The sequence below is a fragment of the Macaca fascicularis genome, chromosome 19, assembly GCF_037993035.2.
Source record: "Macaca fascicularis isolate 582-1 chromosome 19, T2T-MFA8v1.1".
NCBI classification, from domain to species: Eukaryota; Metazoa; Chordata; class Mammalia; order Primates; family Cercopithecidae; genus Macaca; species Macaca fascicularis.
This window is the reverse complement of record NC_088393.1, coordinates 6,591,025-6,610,591: the sequence shown is the minus strand read 5'-3', so window position 1 is coordinate 6,610,591 and position 19,567 is coordinate 6,591,025. Positions and strand designations below refer to the sequence as shown.

At 53.6% G+C, this 19,567-nt stretch overlaps 1 protein-coding gene across 2 annotated transcripts; it reads left to right on the top strand.

Moving 5' to 3' along the window:
- The first annotated feature begins 6,218 nt into the window (after positions 1–6,218).
- On the top strand, positions 6,219–15,219 carry LOC102144516 (3-galactosyl-N-acetylglucosaminide 4-alpha-L-fucosyltransferase FUT3-like). Of its 2 annotated transcripts, none has more exons than XM_015440356.4 (2): positions 6,219–6,336; positions 13,534–15,219. In XM_015440356.4, the coding sequence occupies exon 2, from the start codon at positions 13,546–13,548 to the stop codon at positions 14,662–14,664; it is 1,119 nt and encodes a 372-aa protein (XP_015295842.3). In that variant the 5' UTR covers positions 6,219–6,336; positions 13,534–13,545; the 3' UTR covers positions 14,665–15,219. The 2 variants fall into 2 exon arrangements, with proteins under 2 accessions (XP_015295842.3, XP_045235906.2); XM_045379971.3 differs by lacking the exon at positions 6,219–6,336 and adding an exon at positions 12,624–12,743.
- Positions 15,220–19,567: the final 4,348 nt, after the last annotated feature.

The following is a 19,567-nucleotide window of genomic DNA, read 5'->3' as shown; positions in this document are numbered from 1 at the left end:
CTTCTGTCCCTCACAGCCAGTTTTTCTCCTTCTCATCTGGTCACTCCCACCTGCTCCCCCACTGAAACTTCCACCTATCAATCTCTTCCCACACAAGGCAAATGGGTCTTGGACCAAGGAAAATATCTCCTTCCAGCCTCACAGGCCCATTCTATTCTGTCATCATTTCATAACCTCTTCCATGTAGGTTACAAGCCACTAGCACACCTCTTAGAACCTCTCATTTCCTTTGCATCAGGGAAATCTATCCTCAAGGAAATCACTTCTCAGTGTTCCATCTGCTATTGTACTACTCCTCAGGGATTGTTCAGGCTCCCTCCCTTCCCTACACATCAAGCTCAGGGATTTGCCCCCGCCCAGGACTGGCAAATTGACTTTACTCACAAGCCTCATGTCAGGAAACTAAAATACCTCTTGGTCTGGGTAGACACTTTCACTGGATGGGTAGAGGCCTTTCCCACAGGGTCTGAGAAGGTCACCGCAGTCATTTCTTCCCTTCTTTTTTTTTTTTTTGAGGCGGAGTCTCGTTCTGTCGCCCAGGCTGGAGTGCAGTGGCGCGATCTCGGCTCACTACAAGCTCCGCCTCCCGGGTTCCCGCCATTCTCCTGCCTCACCCTCCCGAGTAGCTGGGACTACAGGCGCCGCCACCACGCCCGGCTAATTTTTTTGTATTTTTAGTGGAGACGGGGTTTCATTGTGTTAGCCAGGATGGTCTCGATCTCCTGACCTCGTGATCCGCCCGTCTCGGCCTCCCAAAGTGCTGGGATTACAGGCTTGAGCCACCGCGCCCGGCCATTTCTTCCCTTCTGTCAGACATAATTCCTCGGTTTGGCCTTCCCACCTCTATACAGTCTGATAATGGACCGGCCTTTATTAGTCAAATCACTGAAGCAGTTTCTCAGGCTCTTGGTATTCAGTGGCACCTGATTTTACCTCAGACTTCCACCCTTAAGTCTCTCTTTAAGTGGATAGAAGATCTTCAGTGACAAAGTACACGCCAATACTTTCACCCTGATGAAGTCCTATTCGTTACTTTTATACATACTCTTATTCTCGTTCCTGTTCTTATGCCACCCTCTACCTCTCCCCAGCTATCTCCACCACCCTATCAAACTCACTCTCTCCTAGCCATTTCTAATCCTTCTTTAACAAACAATTGCTGACTTTGCATTTCTCTTTCCTCCAAAATCGCTGAGGCCTCGACTTACTGCTGAAAAAAAGAGGACTCTGTATATTTTTAACTGAAGAGTGTTGTTTTTACCTACAACAATCTGGCCTGGTATATGACAACATAAAAACACTCAAAGATAAAGCCCAAAAACTCGCCAACCAAGCAAACAATAACGTTGAACCCCCTTGGGCACTCTCTAATTGGATGTCCTGGGTACTCCCAATTCTTAGTCCTTTAATACCTATTTTTCTCCTTCTTTTATTTGGACCTTGTATCTTTCGTTCAGTTTCTCAATTCATACAAAACCGCATCCAGGCCATCACCAATCATTCTATACGACAAATGCTCCTTCTAACAACCCCACAATATCACCCGTTACCCCAAAATCTTTCTTCAGTTGACTCTCTCCCACTGTAGGTTCCCACGTCATCCCTAGTCCCGCTTGAAGCAGCCCTGAGAAACATCGCCCATTATCTCTCCATCACACCCCCAAAAATTTTCACCACCCCAACATTTTACCACTATTTTGTTTCATTTTTCTTATTAATATCAGAAGACAGGAATGTCAGGCCTCTGAGTCCAAGCTAACCCATCATATCCCCAGGGACCTGCATGTATCCATCCAGATGGCCTGAAGCCACTGAAGATCCACAAAAGAAGTGAAAATAGCCTTAACTGATGACATTCCACCATTGTGATTTATTCCTGCCCCACCCTAACTGATCCATGTACTTTGTCATCTCCCCCACCCTTAAGAAGGTTCTTTGTAAATCTCTGCACCCTTGCGAATGCACTTTGTGAGATCCACCCCCTGCCCCCAAAACATTGCTCTTAACTCCACCGCCTATCCCCAAACCTGTAACAACCAATGATAATCCACCACCCTTTGCTGACTCGGTTTTTGGACTCAGGCCGCCTGCACCCAGGTGAAATAAACAGCCAAGTTGCTCACACAAAGCCTGTTTGGTGGTCTCTTCACACGGACATGTGAGACAGGCCCCAGGGGTTAAGAGCTCACCCCAGGTTCTCACCCTAGGGGTTAAGAGCTGAGAGTTCAGACAGGTCCAAGTTCAAGCCCAGTACCACCATTTAGGGGGTGCAGGTGGAATCGACTGTAAATGAGGACTTCTGGAACATTCCAAATACTCTGGGGTTGAAGGAAATTGCTGTTCTCTAGTAAATGCCAAGGGTGGACAGGTGCAGTGGCTCATGCCTGTAATCCCAGCACTCTGGGAGGCCAAGGTAGGAGGATTCACTGAGGCCAAGAGTTAAAGACTAGCCTGGACAACATAGCAAGACCACGTCTCTATCTAAAAAATAATAGGCCAGCCAGGTGCAGTGGCTCATGCCTGTAATCCCAGCACTTTGGGAGGCCGAGGCAGGTGGATCACGAGGTCAGGAGATCGAGAGCATCCTGGCTAACACGGTGAAACCCCGTCTCCACTAAAAATACAAAACATTAGCCAGGCATGGTGGCGGGTGACTGTAGTCCCAGCTACTCAGGAGGCTGAGGCAGGAGAATGGCGTGTACCATTGCACCACTGCACTCCAGCCTGGGCGACAGAGCGAGATTCCGTCTCAAAAAAAAAAAAAATTAGCCGGTCATGGTGGTGGGCGCCTGTGGTCCCAGCTGCTCCTCCGGAGGCTGAGGCAGGAGGATAGTGTGAACCTAGGAGGTGGAGCTTGCAGTGAGACGAGATTGTGCCATTGCACTCCAGCCTGGGTGACAGAGTGAGAATCCATCTCAATAACAATAATTATAATAGGCTGGGTGCAGTGGGTTATGCCTGTAATCTCAGCACTTTAGGAGGTCGAGGAGGGCAGATCGCCTGAGGTCAGGAGTTGGAGACCAGCCTGGCCAACATGGTGAAACCCCGTCTCTACTAAAAATACAAAATTTGGCCAGGTGCGATGGCTCATGCCTGTAATCCCAGCACTTTGGGAAGCTGAGGCGGGTGGGTCATGAAGTCAGGAGATCGAGACCATCCTGGCTAACACAGTGAAACCCTGTCTCTACTAAAAATACAAAAAATTAGCCAGGTGTGGTGGCAGCGCCTGTAGTTCCAGCTACTCGGGAGGCTGAGGCAGGAGAATGGCGTGAATCTGGGAGGTGGAGCTTGCATTGAGCTGAGATCGTGCCACTGCACTCCAGCCTGGGCGACAGAGCGAGACTCATCTCAAAAAAAAAAGAAAGAACCCAGCTGGGCGCGGTGGCTCGTGCCTGTAATCCCAGTACTCTGGGAGGCTGATGCGGATAGATCACCTGAAGTCAAGAGTTCAAGACCAGCCTGGCTAACATGGCAAAAACCCAGCTCTACTAAAAAAAGTACAAAAATGGCCGGGTGCGGTGGCTCAAGCCTGTAATCCCAGCACTTTGGGAGGCCGAGACGGGTGGATCACGAGGTCAGGAGATCGAGACCATCCTGGCGAACACGGTGAAACCCCATCTCTACTAAAAAATACAAAAAAAAACTAGCCGGGCGAGATGGCGGGCGCCTGTAGTCCCAGTTACTTGGGAGGCTGAGGCAGGAGAATGGCGTAAACCCGGGAGGCGGAGCTTGCAGTGAGCTGAGATCCGGCCACTGCACTCCAGCCCGGGCGACAGAGCGAGACTCCGCCTCAAAAAAAAAAAAAAAAAAAAAAGTACAAAAATTACCTGGTGCCGTGTCACGTGTCTATAATCCCAGCTACTCTGGAGGCTGCAGCATGAGAATCGCTTGAGCCCGGGAGGCATAGGTTGCAGTAAACTGAGACTGAGACTGTGCCACTGCACTCCAGCCTGAGAGACAGAGTGAGATTCCATCTAAAAAAAAAAGAAAAAGGGGCCAAGACGGGCAGATCACAAGGTCAGGAGACTGAGACCATCCTGGCAAACACAGTGAAACCCCGTCTCTACTAAAAATACAAAAATTGGCCGGGCGCAGTGGCTCATGCCTGTAATCCCAGCACTTTGGGAGGCCGGAGTGGACAGATCACGAGGTCAGGAGATCGAGGCCATCCTGGCTAACATTGTGAAACCCCGTCTCTACTAAAAAATACAAAACAAAATTAGCCGGGCGTAGTGGCGGGCGCCTGTAGTCCCAGCTACTCGGGAGGCTGAGGCAGGAGAATGGCATGAACCCAGGACACGGAGCTTGCAGTGAGCCGAGATCGTGCCACTGCACTCCAGCCTGGGTGACACAGCGAGACTCCGTCTCAAAAAAAAAAAAAAAGGAGAGAGAGATAGAGGCATCTCTGTTTTGCCTAGGCTGGTCTCAGACTCCTGGGTTCAAGCAATCTTCCTGCCTCTCCCTCCCAAACTGTTGGGATGACAGGTGTGAGTCACTGTGCATGGCCTCAGAAGTCTTTTTTTTTTTTTTTTTTTTTTTTTTTGAGCTAGGGCCTCAGTCTTCTTGCCCAGACTGGAGTGCAGTGGTACGATCTCAGCTCACCACAACCTCTGCCTCCCAGGCTCAAGCGATTCTCCTGCCTCAGCCTCCAAAGTAGCTGAGATTACAGGCATGCACCACTACGGCCCGGCTAATTTTTTTTTTTTTTTGAGACGGAGTCTCGCTCTGTCGCCCAGGCTGGAGTGCAGTGGCCAGATCTCGGCTCACTGCAAGCTTCGCCTCCTGGGTTCACGCCATTCTCCTGCCTCAGCCTCCCAAGTAGCTGGGACTACAGGTGCCCAACACCACGCCCGGCTGATTTTTTGTATTTTTAGTAGCGATGGAGTTTCACCACATTAGCCAGGTTGGTCTCGATCTCCTGACCTCATGATCCGCCCGCCTCGGCCTCCCAAAGTGCTGGGATTACAGGCGTGAGCCACCGCGCCTGGCCCCCAGAAGTCATTTTTTTAATAAGTTACAGTCAACCTCATCAGTCAAGGAATGAGACATGAGTGGGATTAGGTCACCGCCTCTGGAGCCCAGGGAGACCCCAACCCCCTGGCCCAGCCCTACCTCCCAGAACCTCACTGGTCTGGGCATGGCTGGGCATTGAGATGGTGGAACTCCAGGCAGCGTGACGTGGCCTCCCAGAAATGATTTCTAGAACAGGGAAGTCGTGATACCTGGAGGTTGGACTTCGAGTTGAGCTCGGTTACCTCTGCACCCAGTTTGGGAGTGACAGAGTTTAAGGTCGCTCTCTCTCAAAACCGGTATTCCAGATCATTTCTCTCCGTTCCAGGAAGTTTGCATAGCTCCCCGGACTTCTGCTTGCACTGCCCTGCAGGGGTGGGCGGGGAAAGAAATCGGCTTTGAGGCACACAGAGGGGCTTGGTGAGACCGCCAGAGGAAGCTTCTGCCACCAATGTGAGACCTGTGCCCAGTGTGTCAGCAGAGAGCATCTCAAAACATGTATCCACATGGTAACTCCTCTGCTTGAAGCCTCCCGTAGCACTGAACACCCCATGGCTGACCGTGGCCCAGTCTGCGACAGCTCCGCCTCCTCTCCTGTGGTGAACACCCGACCTGCTGAGACTCACCCCGCAGTTCCTAAACATGCTTGCATTTCTGCTGCCTCAGGGCCTTCGCGAAGGTTGTTCCCTGTAACCGGAATGCCCTTCCTTCCCTTTTTAATTCAGAAGGCTGCAATTTTAATTGAAGAAAATTCCCATCCAAGGTTCACGAGTTGCCTGACTTGCCCACCAGCTTCCTGCAGGATCCCTTGGCCTGGCACTTAGTGCTTAGGAAACATTTGTGGATGGATCAACTGAGTGGGAGGTGGGATCTGGTGGGAAGGAAAGTGGGAAGGTGGAAATTCTGCTCACTTCCTCATTGCCACCTCCCAAGGAACCCCTGGTGTCCCTGTGGAACCCGCTTTGGGAACCAGTGGTTCAGGTCAGCCTTTACACTTTGTACTCAAAGCCACATCGTATTGAAGCCACAGGTGGGGCCAAGGTCATGACCTGGGTCTCCAAATCCCTTCACCCTATCCGGTTCTGCAGCGGGGATTATGGGAGTCCCACAATTTGTTTTCAAAGGATGTCACGGCTCCAGGACAGGATACCCTTGGTCACCTGATGGCAGGTGTGGTGGTTGGAAAGGGCCTGGCTTCAGCTCCAGGTACACTTCCTCCTTCCTTCTACTCCCTGGTGTAGCCTCTTCCACGTCCTGAGAATCCAGCTGATACTCGTTCTGCGGCCTCTCAGCTCTAGGGCCCCCTCCTGCACACTGGCCCCCGAGGTAAGGCCTCTGGTCCCACTTTCACCCTCAACCTGGATCGCATGGGAAACCTCCCAGGGAAAGGCCTCCTGGCTCCGAGCCTCCTCCCCTCGGCCTCAATCCTCATCTGCTGTAATTCAGAGTGCAGGTGGACTGGCACAAGATCCCTGGGGGAGGGTCTGCAGGTCGTGCAGTGGCCTGGCATTTGGCCAGCAGCCCCTAGTCGCAGGCAGGGATCTTTCTGGATGCACCGAGGTGGGCTGAGGATATGGGAGGTCTGGCTGATTTGCCAAACCCCAGGAGGAAGCGGGCGTCTGTCTGTCTCTCTTGCAGAACTCTGCAGTAGAATCCTGTGCCCCCCGACACCATCAGCAGCCTACACCCCTTCATCCTTCCCGGCCCTGGATTTTCTCTGCCTCTGCCACTCCCGGTGGGAAGAGAGGACTTAGGATGCAGTTGGCTTTCTGGCTTTGTTTTTTGCATCCTGATATTTGTGACATGGGTCAATCATTTTCCAGGGAAAGTTCTTTGGGGGAGATTTCTCTCCTGGACTTCTGTTCCCCGTTTCCCCCTCCTGAAGGTCACTGGCAAAGACTTCATTGTCTCCTAGGAAGGGGTCGCCCTAAACCCAGGGCCCACATGATATTATGTTAATACTAAATGTATCTATAAACATTAACCTTTCCCTGGCAGCCCAAGAGGCCAACAGCACAAAGGAATTGTTGGTTAAAATTCAACCTCCCTCCCAGTCCTGGCTCTGACTGTCCCTGGAGGGCTGTCTCTTGAGTCTTTTTCTTTTTTTTCTTTTTTTTTTTTTTTTTTGAGACGGAGTCTCGCTCTGTCGCCCGGTGGCTCGATCTCGGCTCACTGCAAGCTCCGCCTCCTGGGTTTATGCCATTCTCCTGCCTCAGCCTCCCGAGTAGCTGGGACTACAGGCGCCCGCCACCTCGCCTGGCTAGTTTTTTGCTATTTTATTTTAGTAGAGACGGGGTTTCACTGAGTTAGCCAGGATGGTCTCGATCTCCTGACCTCGTGATCTGCCCGTCTCGGCCTCCCAAAGTATTGGGATTATAGGCTTGAACCACCGTGCCCGGCCTCTTGAGTCTTTTTCTAGAACTTTGGCATGTGCTTGTGATATCAATCCCTTCTCATCGCACCTAGGTCACCATGCCTGGAGCTCCACTATGCACCATGAGGTTTAGAACAACTCAGTTTATTTATTTATTTATTTTTGAGATGGAGTCTCGCTCTGTCACCCAGGCTGGAGTGCAGTGGCACGATCTCAGCTCACTGTAAGCTCCACCTCCTGGGTTCACGCCGTTCTCTTGCCTCAGCCTCCCAAGTAGCTGGGACTACAGGCACCTGCCACTGGTGACACTGGGCTAATTTTTTGTATTTTTTAGTAGAGACGGGGTTTCACTGTTAGCCAGGACGGTCTCGATCTCCTGACCTTGTGATCCGCCCACCTCGGCCTCCCAAAGTGCTGGGATTACAGGCTTGAGCCACCGCGCTCTGTGCCCAGACCTATTTATTTGTTTTTGAGACGGAGTTTCGCTCTTGTCAGCCAGGCCGGAGTACAATGGTGCAATCTCTGCTCACCGCAACCTCTGCCTCCCAGGTTCAAACAATACTCCTGCCTCAGGCTCCCAAGTAGCTGAAATTACAGATGCCCACAACCATACCCAGCTAATTTTTGTATTTTTAGTAGAGAAATGGGGTTTCACCATGTTGGTCAGGCTGGTCTCTAACTCCTGATCTCAGGTGATCTGCTCACCTCAGCCTCCCCAAGTGCTATTACAGGCGTGAGCCACCGTGCCCAGTCCCAACTCAGTTTAGAGTTGGCAAGGTTTAGATCAATGGTGAAAGTTACCAATATGTTGTGGTTTTGTTTTGTTTTATTGTTATTCTTTTTTTTTTTTTTTTTTGAGATGGAGTCTGGCTCAGTTGCCCAGGCTGGAGTGCAGTGACGTGATCTCGGCTCACCACAACCTCCACCTCCCAGGTTCAAGCAGTTCTCCTGCCTCAGCCCCCCGAGTAGCTGGGATTACAGGCGCATGCCACCACGCCCAGCTAATTTTGAATTTTTAGTAGAGATGGGGTTTCACCATGTTGGCCAGGATGGTCTCAAACTCCTGATCTCAAGTGATCCACCTGCCTCAGCCTCCCAAAGTGCTGGGATGGATTACAGGCGTGAGCCACCATGCCCAGCCCCAGTGCATTTGAAATTGTGATAACTGCCAGTTTCAATTCCTTAGCAATTCTAGACCAGCACACACTGTTCAACTGAAATATAACAGAAGTCGCATAGATAATATTGTTCTAGTAACTATATTTAAAAAATGAGAAAGACACAGGTGAATCATTGTAATAATATTCTTTTTTTTTTCTTTTTTTTTTTTTTGAGATGGAGTCTCGCTCTGTCGCCCGGGCTGGAGTGCAGTGGCCGGATCTCAGCTCACTGCAAGCTCCGCCTCCCGGGTTTACGCCATTCTCCTGCCTCAGCCTCCCGAGTAGCTGGGACTACAGGCACCTGCCACCTCGCCCGGCTAGTTTCTTGTATATTTTAGTAGAGACGGGGTTTCACCGTGTTAGCCAGGATGGTCTCGATCTCCTGACCTCGTGATCCGCCCGTCTCGGCCTCCCAAAGTGCTGGGATTACAGGCTTGAGCCACCGCGCCCGGCCTAATAATATTCTTTATTTAACCCAGTAGGTCCAAATTATTGTAGTATCATTTGAAGGTGTAAACAATATTTAAAAGTTTTTGTTTTGGCCGGGCGCGGTGGCTCACGCCTGTAATCCCAGCACTTTGGGAGGCCGAGGCGAGGCCTCCCAAAATTTATAAAAATATTTTATTTATAAAATATAAATAAATATAAATCCTTTATTTATAAAAATAATATAAATTATATTTATAAAAAATATAAATTTTTTATATTTTTAGTAGAGACAAGGTTTCACCATGTTAGCCAGGATGGTCTCGCAGTATCTGTTTTTAAGTTTAAGTTAGCATTGGGCTGGGCGTGGTGGCTCCCGCCTGTAATCCCAGCACTTTGGAAGGCCGAGGCAGGCAGATCACCTGAGGTCAGGAGTTCAAGACCAGGCTGGATAACATGGTGAAACCCCCATCTCTATTAAAAATACAAAAATTAGCCTGGTGTGGTGGCGGGTGCCTGTAATCCCAGCTACTCAGGAGGCTGAGACAGGAGAATTGCATGAACCCAGGAGGCAGAGGTTGTGCTGAGCCAAGATCACGCCATTGCGCTCCAGCCTGGGCAACAAGAGCAAAACTCTGTCTCAAAAAAAAAAAGAAAAGAAAATTGGCCGGGCGAGGTGGCTCACGCCTGTAATCCCAGCACTTTGGGAGGCCGAGGTGGGCGGATCACAAGGTCAGGAGATCGAGACCACGGTGAAACCCCGTCTCTACTAAAAATACAAAAAATTAGCCGGGCGCGGTGGCTGGCGCCTGTAGTCCCAGCTACTTGGGAGGCTGAGGCAGGAGAGTGGCGTGAACCCAGGAGGTGGAGCTTGCAGTGAGCCGAGATCGCGCCACTGCACTCCAGCCAGGGGGACAGAATGAGACTCCGTCTCAAAATAAAAAATAAAAAAAAAAAGAAAAAAAGAAAAGAAAATTAACAGTAACCAGACCGGGCAGAGCGGCTCACACCTATAATCCCAGCACTTTGGGAGGCTGAGGCGAGGCAGGTGGATCACCTGAGGTCAGGAGTTCAAGACCAGCCTGGCCAACATAGTGAAACTCCGTCTCTACTAAAAATACAAAAACTAGCCGGGCGTGATGGTGCACACCTGTAGTCCCAGCTACTCGAGAGGCTGAGGCACGAGAATCACTTGATCCCAGGAGGCAGAAGTTGCAGTCAGCCAAGATCACGTCACTGCACTCCAGTCTGGGCGACAGAGCAAGGCTCCGTACGGAAAAAACCAAAAAACAAAAAAAATTAGCATTAACCATTCTGTTTCTCCAACACCATGGTCACTTTTGAAGGGCTCATTGGCCGCCAATTTTGATGCTGCGCACAGAGAACATTTCTGTCATCACAGAAAGTTGCTTTTTTTGTTGTTGAGACGGAGTTTCACTCTCGTCACTCAGGCTGGAGTGTAATGGTACAATCTCGGCTCACTGCAACCTCTGCCTCCTGAGTTTAAGCAATTCTCCTCTCAGCCTCCCGAATAGCTGGTATTACAGGCTCCCGCCACCACGCCCGGCTAATTTTTGTATTTTTAGTAGAGACATGTTGGCCAGGCTGGTCTTGAACTCCTGACCTCAGGTGATCCGTCCACCTCAGCCTCCCAAAGTACTGGGATTACAGGTGTGAGTCACCAAGCCCGGCCCATCATCACAGAAGGTTTTGTGGGACAAGGTTAATCTGGAGATGTGAGCTCCATCTGCAAAGTCCTAGAGGAGTTTGGGGTGACATTAAGGCAGGGAAACTTTGGGGTCTGGATCAAAATGGCTCTAGTTGTGTGTACTCAACAGGACACATAGGTGTCTCTCTGAGCCTTAGTTTCCTCATCTGTAGAATGGACAGCTCTAGGGCTGCAAGGAACAGAACGAGGCCAGGATCTGGGATCTGGAGGACTCTATGACACCCTATGGGGGCGGGAAGGACCTAGGAATGGAGTGAGATTGGCCAGACCTTGAGAACATCAAAGCTGAGGTTCAGTGGCCGGGCTCCATTGAGGTTCACAGACACAGTCCCCTTGTACCTCTGGCTCTGCAGTGTCACGGGCATCCAGACAGGAGCCAGTGCATCCTCCTTTTAGAAGAAAGGCCCGTCTCCAGATCCCCGAGTCCCTCTAGCATCTCCCAGAAGGTGTCAGACGCTGCAGTGTCGAGAGAGTGGCCGCAGGTCCTTGTCATTGTCCCAGGGTCCCTCCCAGCCTCTGAGTCTCACCCCATCCATGAAAAAAGGTGGCCCCGGTTTCCCGCCACCTCCTCCACAGCACCGTCTGAAGGTCCCCCCCCCGCCCGTTTTTGTTTGTTTGTTTGTTTTTTGAGACAGTGTCTTGCTCTGCTGCCCAGGCTGCTGGAGTGCAGTGGCACGATCCAGGCGGCTCACTACCTCCGCCTCCTGAGTTCGAGCGATTCTCACGGCCCAGCCTCCCAGGTAGCTGAGAATACAGGCACACACACCACCACACCCGGCTAATTTTTGTATTTTTAGTAGAGACAGGGTTTCACTATGTTGGTCAGGCTGGTCTCAAACTCCTGACTTCAAGTGGTCCGCCCGCCTCAACCTCCCAAAGTGCTGGGATTACAGGCGTGAGCCACCATGCCCGGCCTGAAGGTTTCTCTTTCTCGGGCTTCCCAGACCCAGTGCCCACACTCCGGGGGCTCTCCCCCTGGCTCCCTCCAGCCCCCTGGGGCCAGCCCCTGCTGGGTATCTCCAAGAAGGGCCAGGCTCAGCATGTTCCACCAAAGCCCACTTCTCTCCTGGGGAGTCCCCATGTCTAGGGGTGGCCACACTGCCCTCCTGGTCAGCCCCTGAGTCCCCATGCCTGCCTATTCTCCCTCCCATCTATCCCCGCCTCTCCCCGAGCCTCAGCCTACCAGAAGGGTAGCCTTTGAGTGCTTTTTGAAAGAAACTCCTAGTGAATATTTCTATTCTCTCTTTTTTTTTTTTCTTTTTGAGACAGGGTCTTGCTCTGTCACCCAGGTTGGAGTGCAGCAGTGTAATCTTGGCTCACTGCAACCTCTGCTTCCCGGGTTCAAGTGATGCTCACATCTCTGCCTCCCGAATAGCTAGGACTACAGACATGTGCCACCGTGGCCAGCTAATGTTTGTATTTTTAGTAGACATGTGGTTTCTCCAAGTTGGCCAGACTGGTCTCGAACTCTTTTTTTTCTTTTTTTTTTTTTTGTTGAGATGGAGTCTCGCTCTGTAGCTCAGGCTGGAGTGCAGTGGTGTGATCTCGGCTCACGGCACCCTCTGCCTCCCGGGTCCCGGTTCAAGCGATTCTCCTGCCTCAGTTTCCCGATTAGCTGGGATTACAGGCACGCGCCACCATGCCCAGCTAATTTTTGTATCTTTAGTAGAGACAGGGTTTCACCATGTTGGCCAGGATGGTCTTGATCTCCTGACCTCGTGATCCGCCCGCCTCTGCCTCCCAAAGTGCCGGGATTACAGGAATGAGCCACCGCGCCTGGCCTTGGTCTTGAACTCTTGACCTCAAGTTATCCACCCTCCTCTGCCTTCCAAAGTGCTGGGAATACAGGCGTGAGCCAACGCACCCGGTCCTGAGTGCTTGTTGAATGTAACCCAAGTGAATATTTCTTTTTTTTTTCTGAGACAGAGTCTCGTTCTGACTCCCAGGCTGGAGTGTGGTGGCGCGAACTTGGCTCCCTGCAACCTCCATCTCCCAGGTTCAAGTGATTCTCCTGCCTCAGCCTCCCCAGTAGCTGGGAATACAGGTGCGCACCGCTGCACCTGGCTGATTTTTGTATTTTTAGTAGAGATAGGGTTTCATCATGTTGGCCAGGCAGGTCTTGAACTCGTGACCTCATGATCTGCCCGCCTCGGCCTCCCAAAGTGCTACGATTACAGGCACGAGCCACCGCGCCTGGCTGCCATTACTTTCAATGGTAAAAACAGCAATTACTTTTGCACCAACCTCATATGAACTTGAAACTGGCAGCCATGAGTACTTCCTTTGCTTTCTCTGCAAACTGCTCAGGGGTCTCTCCCCAGTAGGCCTTGGCAATGGTGGTTTCCTCTGCCAGAAGCACCCTTTCCCACAGGTCTACTCTACCTGGTGAGCTCTTATATTACCTCCAAAACCCAATCCCATTGTGCCCTGCCCCAGTAGAGTCATGGGTTCAAGCCTCGACTCGGGGGCACCTGGGGGCATTTATGATCGGCCGTGTCTTCTCCAGATTGGGGAAGAGTCTGGGGACACACCAGGAAAGGATAGGATCAAGATGGGACCTGAGGGCCCTTGGGGCCTCTCCCGCCTTCCCCAGGGACCCTTGCGCATACAGAGAGGGCCTGTTGTCTAATGGGTGGGAGGAGGTGGACTCTGGGCCAAGCTCCCTTTGTTCAAACACCAGCTGTGCTGATTTTTGCTGTGAGTCACTTGGTCTTGGTTTTCTCATCTGTGAAACAGGAAAAATAGCAGCTCCTCTCAGGACTCATGGCCGGGAGCTTTGGTAAGCAGGTGATTGTCATCAATGACCCTCACACTCCTCTCTCCTCTCTTCCCAGCTACTCTGATCCATGGATCCCCTGGGCCCAGCCAAGCCACAATGGCCGTGGCGCCGCTGTCTGGCCGGGCTGCTGTTTCAGTTGCTGGTGGCTGTGTGTTTCTTCTCCTACCTGCGTGTGTCCCGAGACGATGCCACTGGGTTCCCTAGGCCAGGGTTCATGGCCGTGGAACCTGTCACCCGGGCTCCCAGTGGGTCCTCCCGACAGGACACCACTCCCACCCACCCCACCCTCCTGATCCTGCTGTGGACGTGGCCTTTCCACATCCCCGTGGCTCTGTCCCGCTGTTCAGAGATGGTGCCTGGCATGGCCGACTGCCATATTACTGCCGACCGCAAGGTGTACCCACAGGCAGACGCGGTCATCGTGCACCACCGGGATATCATGTACAATCCCAGTGCTGACCTCCCGCCCCACACCAGGCCGCAGGGGCAGCGCTGGATCTGGTTCAGCATGGAGTCTCCAAGCCACTGCTGGCACCTGCAAGCCCTGGACGGATACTTCAATCTCACCATGTCCTACCGCAGCGACTCCGACATCTTCACGCCCTACGGCTGGCTGGAGCCGTGGTCCGGCCAGCCTGCCCACCCACCGCTCAACCTCTCGGCCAAGACCGAATTGGTGGCCTGGACGGTGTCCAACTGGAAGCCGGACTCGGCCAGGGTGCGCTACTACCAGAGCCTGCAGGCCCATCTCAAGGTGGATGTGTACGGGAAATCCCACAAGCCCCTGCCCAGGGGGACCATGATGGAGACGCTGTCCCGGTACAAGTTCTACCTGGCCTTCGAGAACTCCTTGCACCCGGACTACATCACCGAGAAGCTGTGGAGGAACGCCCTGGAGGCCTGGGCCGTGCCCGTGGTGCTGGGGCCCAGCAGAAGCAACTACGAGAGGTTCCTGCCGCCCGACGCCTTCATCCACGTGGACGACTTCCAGAGCCCCGAGGACCTGGCCCGATACCTGCAGGAGCTGGACAAGGACCACGCCCGCTACCTGAGCTACTTCCGCTGGCGGGAGACGCTGCGGCCTCGCTTCTCCAGCTGGGCACTGGATTTCTGCAAGGCCTGCTGGAAACTGCAGGAGGAATCCAGGTACCAGACGGTGCGCAGCATAGCAACTTGGTTCACCTGAGAGGCCGGTGTGGGGCCTGGGCTGCTGGGAACCTCATTTTCCTGGGGCCTCACCTGAGTGGGGCCTCATCTACCTAAGGACTCGCTTGCATGAAGCTTCACCTGCCTGGGGACTCAGCTGCCTGGGGACTCAGCTGCCTGGGACGGTCACATATTGCAGCTTCACCTGCCTAGGGATTCACCTACCTGGGTCCTCACTTTCCTGGGACGTCACCTGCTGGAGTCTTCGGTGGCCAGGCATGTCACTTACCTGGGATTTCACATGCTGGCTTCCAGGAGCGTCCCCTGCAGAAGCCTGGCCTGCTGGGGACCTCATCTCCTGGGGACCTTGCCTACTGGGGACCTCAGCTGTTGGGGACTTTACCTGCTGGGACTTGCTCCCAGAGACCTTGCCACACTGAATCTCACCTGCTAGGAGCCTTGCCTCCTGGGGACCTCACCCTGGAGGGCACTGGGCCCTGGGAACTGGCGCCCTTGGGGCCCCACCCATGAGTGATGGTTCTGGCTGATTTGTTTGTGATGTTGTTAGCTGCCTGTGAGGCCTGCAGAGGGACAATGACGGTACCGTTTCCAGATGTAATATTGCAAAGAAAACCGATGATGAGGCCGGGCGTGGTGGCTCATGCCTGTACTCCCAGCACTTTGGGAAGCCAAGGCAGGTGGATCACATGAGGTCAGGAGTTTGAGACCAGCCTCGCTAACACGGTGAAACCCCATCTCTGCTAAACATACAAAAAATTAGCCGGCCGTGGTGGCGGGTGCCTGTAATCCCAGGTACTTGGGAGGCTGAGGCAGGAGACTTGTTTGAACCCAGGAGGTGGAGGTTGCTGTGAGCCCAGATCACGCCATTGCACCCCAGCCTGGGTGACAAGAACAAGACTCTATCTCAAAAAAAAAAAAAGAAAGAAAGAAAGAAAGGAAGAAAGCTGATGATGCGTTCTCCTCATTCTAGGATAGTGGTTCTCTCCCCAGGGTGATTCTGCCCCCAGGACATTCAGCAAGGTCTGGAGATACTTTTGGCTATCGAAGTGAGGAAGGGGGATGAGGTCACCTAGTAGGCAGAGGCCGGGTTACTCCAAACCCCCTACGATGCACAGGATGCTCCCACAACACAACCACAACCAATCTGGTTCCAAGTGTCCAGAGATAGAAAAACCCTGTTCTAGACCTTTCTATGGCCTTGGCAGTAGGTGTCGGAGCTCTGTGAGGTACATCTCCAGCTGCTTCCTGGGGGTGGGCTCTGACAGAGTGGGGTGAGGAAGGACCAGCGTGGGTGGGGAGTGGGGCCCAAGCTGCCTGGGGATCAAAGTAGGGCCTGGCTGGGACAAGGGGACCTTCCCTGCCCAGACACAGTGCCAGGTGGGGCCAGATAAGTCAGCTGAGTTATTAGGGACAGGACGGAGAAGAGCAGAGGTTCCCTGAGAAAGAAGGTGGTGGGCGTGTGGGTGACCTTCAGCATGGAAATGCCCATGGCTGGGGCGACACTCAGTGTGACTGCCACCATATGGCTGCTAGGAACGCATCACTGTGGGTGTGGCTGCAGGTGTGACTGTGTTTATGTCATGCAGACTACGTATAACAGGGGTGTGTATTCGTGTGGTGATTGTTCCAAGCGTAAGACTGACCGTAAATGCCCTGGGAGTGTTTTTTATTTTTATTTGTTTATTGTTTTAGAGACAGGTTGGAGTGCAGTGTCATGATCACGGTTCACTGCAGCCTTGAACTCCTGGGCTCAAGTGATCCTCCCACTTCAGCTTCCCAAGTAGCTGGGACTACAAGCATGCACCACTATGCCCAGCTCTTTGTTTTTTTTTTTTTTTTTTTTTGGAGAGATGGGGTCTCGCTATGTTGTCCAGTGGTTTCTCACTATGTCTTGAACTCCTGGCTTCAAGTGATCATCCCGCCTCAGCCTCCCAAAGGGCTGAGATTACAGGCGTGAGCCACCGTGTCTTGCCCTTGAGTGAGCCTTTGCATCCGGGACAGTTCAGGGGCCCCTCTCTGAGTGTGCAGGGCTGTGTCTATGTGGGTCTCTCACTATGTGGCTGCTGCAGGGCTGTGCATGTGTGTAAGTGTGTCAGCAGATGTGATGGAATGGATTGTGAGTGACTGGGGCTATGTGTGCACCCTGAGTGTGTGTCTGTGACCATAGGTGTGATGCTGTGTGCTTTTGTGAATGAGAAGTGATTTTGAGAGTGTTCCTCTCAGGCTGGGCGCGGTGGCTCATGGCTGTAATCCCAGCACTTTGGGAGGCTGAGGTGGGAGAATCACCTGAGGTCAGGAGTTCAAGACTAGCCTGGCCAACATGGTGAAACCGAGTCCCTACTAAAAATACAAAATAATAATAATAATAATAATATTAGCCGGGCTGGGCACAGTGGCTCAGGCTTGTAATCCCAGCACTTTGGGAGGCCAAGGCAGGAGGATCACAAGGTCAGGAGATTGAGGCCATCCTGGCCAACATGGTGAAACCCATCTCTACTAAAAATACAAAAATTAGCTGGGCATGGTAGTGCGTGCCTGTAATCCCAGCTACTTGGGAAGTTGAGACAGGAGAATCCCTTGAACCAGAGAGTCGGAGGTTGCAGTGAGCCGAGATCGCCCCACTGCACTCCAGCCTGGGCGACAGAGTGAGACTCCTCTCAAACAAAACAAACAAACAAATTAGCTGGGTGTGGTGGCGGGTGCCTGCAATCCCAGCTACTCAGGTGGCTGAGGCACAAAAATTGCTTGAACCCGGGAGGCAGAGGTTGCAGGGAGCCGTGATCGCACTACTGCACTCCAGCCTGGGCAACAGAATGAGACTGTCTCAAGAAAAAAAAAAGAAAGAGGGAGTGTCCCTTCCTGAGTGTACAGTTCTGAGTGTGGATGGTGACTGTGTAGGATCATGGGTCCTGCCTGCTGACCCCTTGTGGGTGGTGGTCTCTGTGTCTCGTGAGTGTGCTTGTGTGTGTGAGACCCTCATCCGGTGTGCCGATGGGCTGATGACAACCGCGGCCCCAGGGAATTGCAGGGGCTTCTCCGTTTATTTATGCTCCAATTCCCTGGGGGGCTGGGCCTGGTGCCTTGTGGCTGAGACACTGGATCTGGGTGACAAACAGGAAGGCCGAGGTCTGGGAGGCCCCGGAGGGTGGACAACACTCACATACACATGCACACGGTGGCATGTGTGAGCTTCCGGGGCGGCAGACCCCTGAGGGTCAGCTTTCTCACTGTGCGTCCTGGGCTGAACAACACTCCTCTCTCTGAGGCCAGGCCATCTAGGATGGGGAAACTGAGGCTCAGAGTAAGCGTCACTTGGGCTTCCGCAGCGTCTGGAAACTCCGGGCTCTCTGCGGAGGCCAGGCTGAGTCGGCCCAAATGGTGGAGGAATCCACCACCTCAAACCTCAGAGTCAGAAGACTGCGGGGGTGGGCGGGGACCCCAGCCAGCGGCAGCCCTGAAACTGCTTCCGAAGCAGACCACCCACGGGCTTGGGCCTGGCCCCCAAGCCCTGTTCTCAGGGCCCCCTGGAAGTCCTGCTCATTAGCCTCCTTGAGTGTCTCTAGCTGTAGCTGAAGGTCCCCGGGAGCCTGGGGCCAGGGATGTTCCTGTATGTCTGGGTGATTCTCCCTGGGGGCAGTTTCTGATCTGTGCCCTCCAGCTTTGCCGGGGAGGGGGGCGCGGGGAGGTGCGGGCTGAACCTGCGAAGGGACACTGTGGTTAGAGGGTGGTCCTAAGGGCGGACGTATGGGAAGGAGTGGAGGGGGCCCAGCTAAGGGGAAGGGTTGTAACCTTGGGAACCCCCAATCTGAGGGGCAGGAGGGGAGGAGTCTCGCCTCGCCGGTGCCTGCCCTGGGCTCGCAATGCCCGCCCCTTCCCCGCCCCTCAGACCGACCGTGGGACCCGCCGACCCCTCCCGCGCTCTGGCAACCCAACACCCCAGGCCTGCCAAGCATCAAGGTGACACCGTGGGCAAATCTAAACACCGAGCCGGGCTTTTTCCATCCTCCGCAGGGGCTTGTCGTAAATCCCCCCTCGAGGCCCGGCCAGGGCTTTTATGGGCCGAGGACCCAGGTCTCTGGGGACCCAGCTCTACCCCAGCAGGCGCCGGCTTCGGGCTGGATGGGGCTGGCGCCCGCCCCAGGCCTCTCCCCGCCGGGAGGTGGGCAGCGTGCGGGTATTTTTAGTAGCTGGAGGGAAGGAGATAGTGGCTTTCAGCTCACCCTGGTGGGGGAAGACCGGCCCGAGGAGGCCGTCGGGTAAGGGAGGTCTGGGTCCACCTGGACCTCAGTCTCCTCACCCAGAGTGGCTCCCCCTTCCCCCTCCCTAGAAGCCCACATAGCGGGAGAAGTGCGGACGGGGAGACTCTGGGGAACTGATTCCACCTGGACCTCAGGCTCCTCACCCGCAGTGTGGTTCCCTTTCCCCCTCTCCAGAAGTCCACACAGCAGAGAGGTGCAGTCGGGGACAAGCTGGGGAAACTGGGTCCACCTAGACCTCAGATTCTTCATCCCAGAAGCCCACACTGCGGAAGGGAATAAGCTGGGGAAGGGAGGTGCGGCAGGGAACAAGCTGGGGAAACTGGGTCCACCTAGACCTCGGTCTCTTCATCCGGAGCGTAGCTCCCCTTCCCCCTCCCCAGAAACCCACACAGGAAAGAGGTACGGACCGGGACACGCTCGGGACGGGCAGAGGGACCCGTAGGGAGGCAGGAAAGACGGTCCCTGCCAACCTAGCCCCATTCACCCCATTTTTCCTTTTTGTCTGCCATAAACTGGAGCCACTTTGCATCTACCCGTCCCCCAAAGCAAACGGCATCTTCCCACCACCCTGCAGCTGGGCCCCCCACTGGTCCCCGCTTTCCCGGCGGAGACAGCGACGCGAGCCACCCGCGAGCCCCTAGCCGAGGGTGAATCACGAGCCAG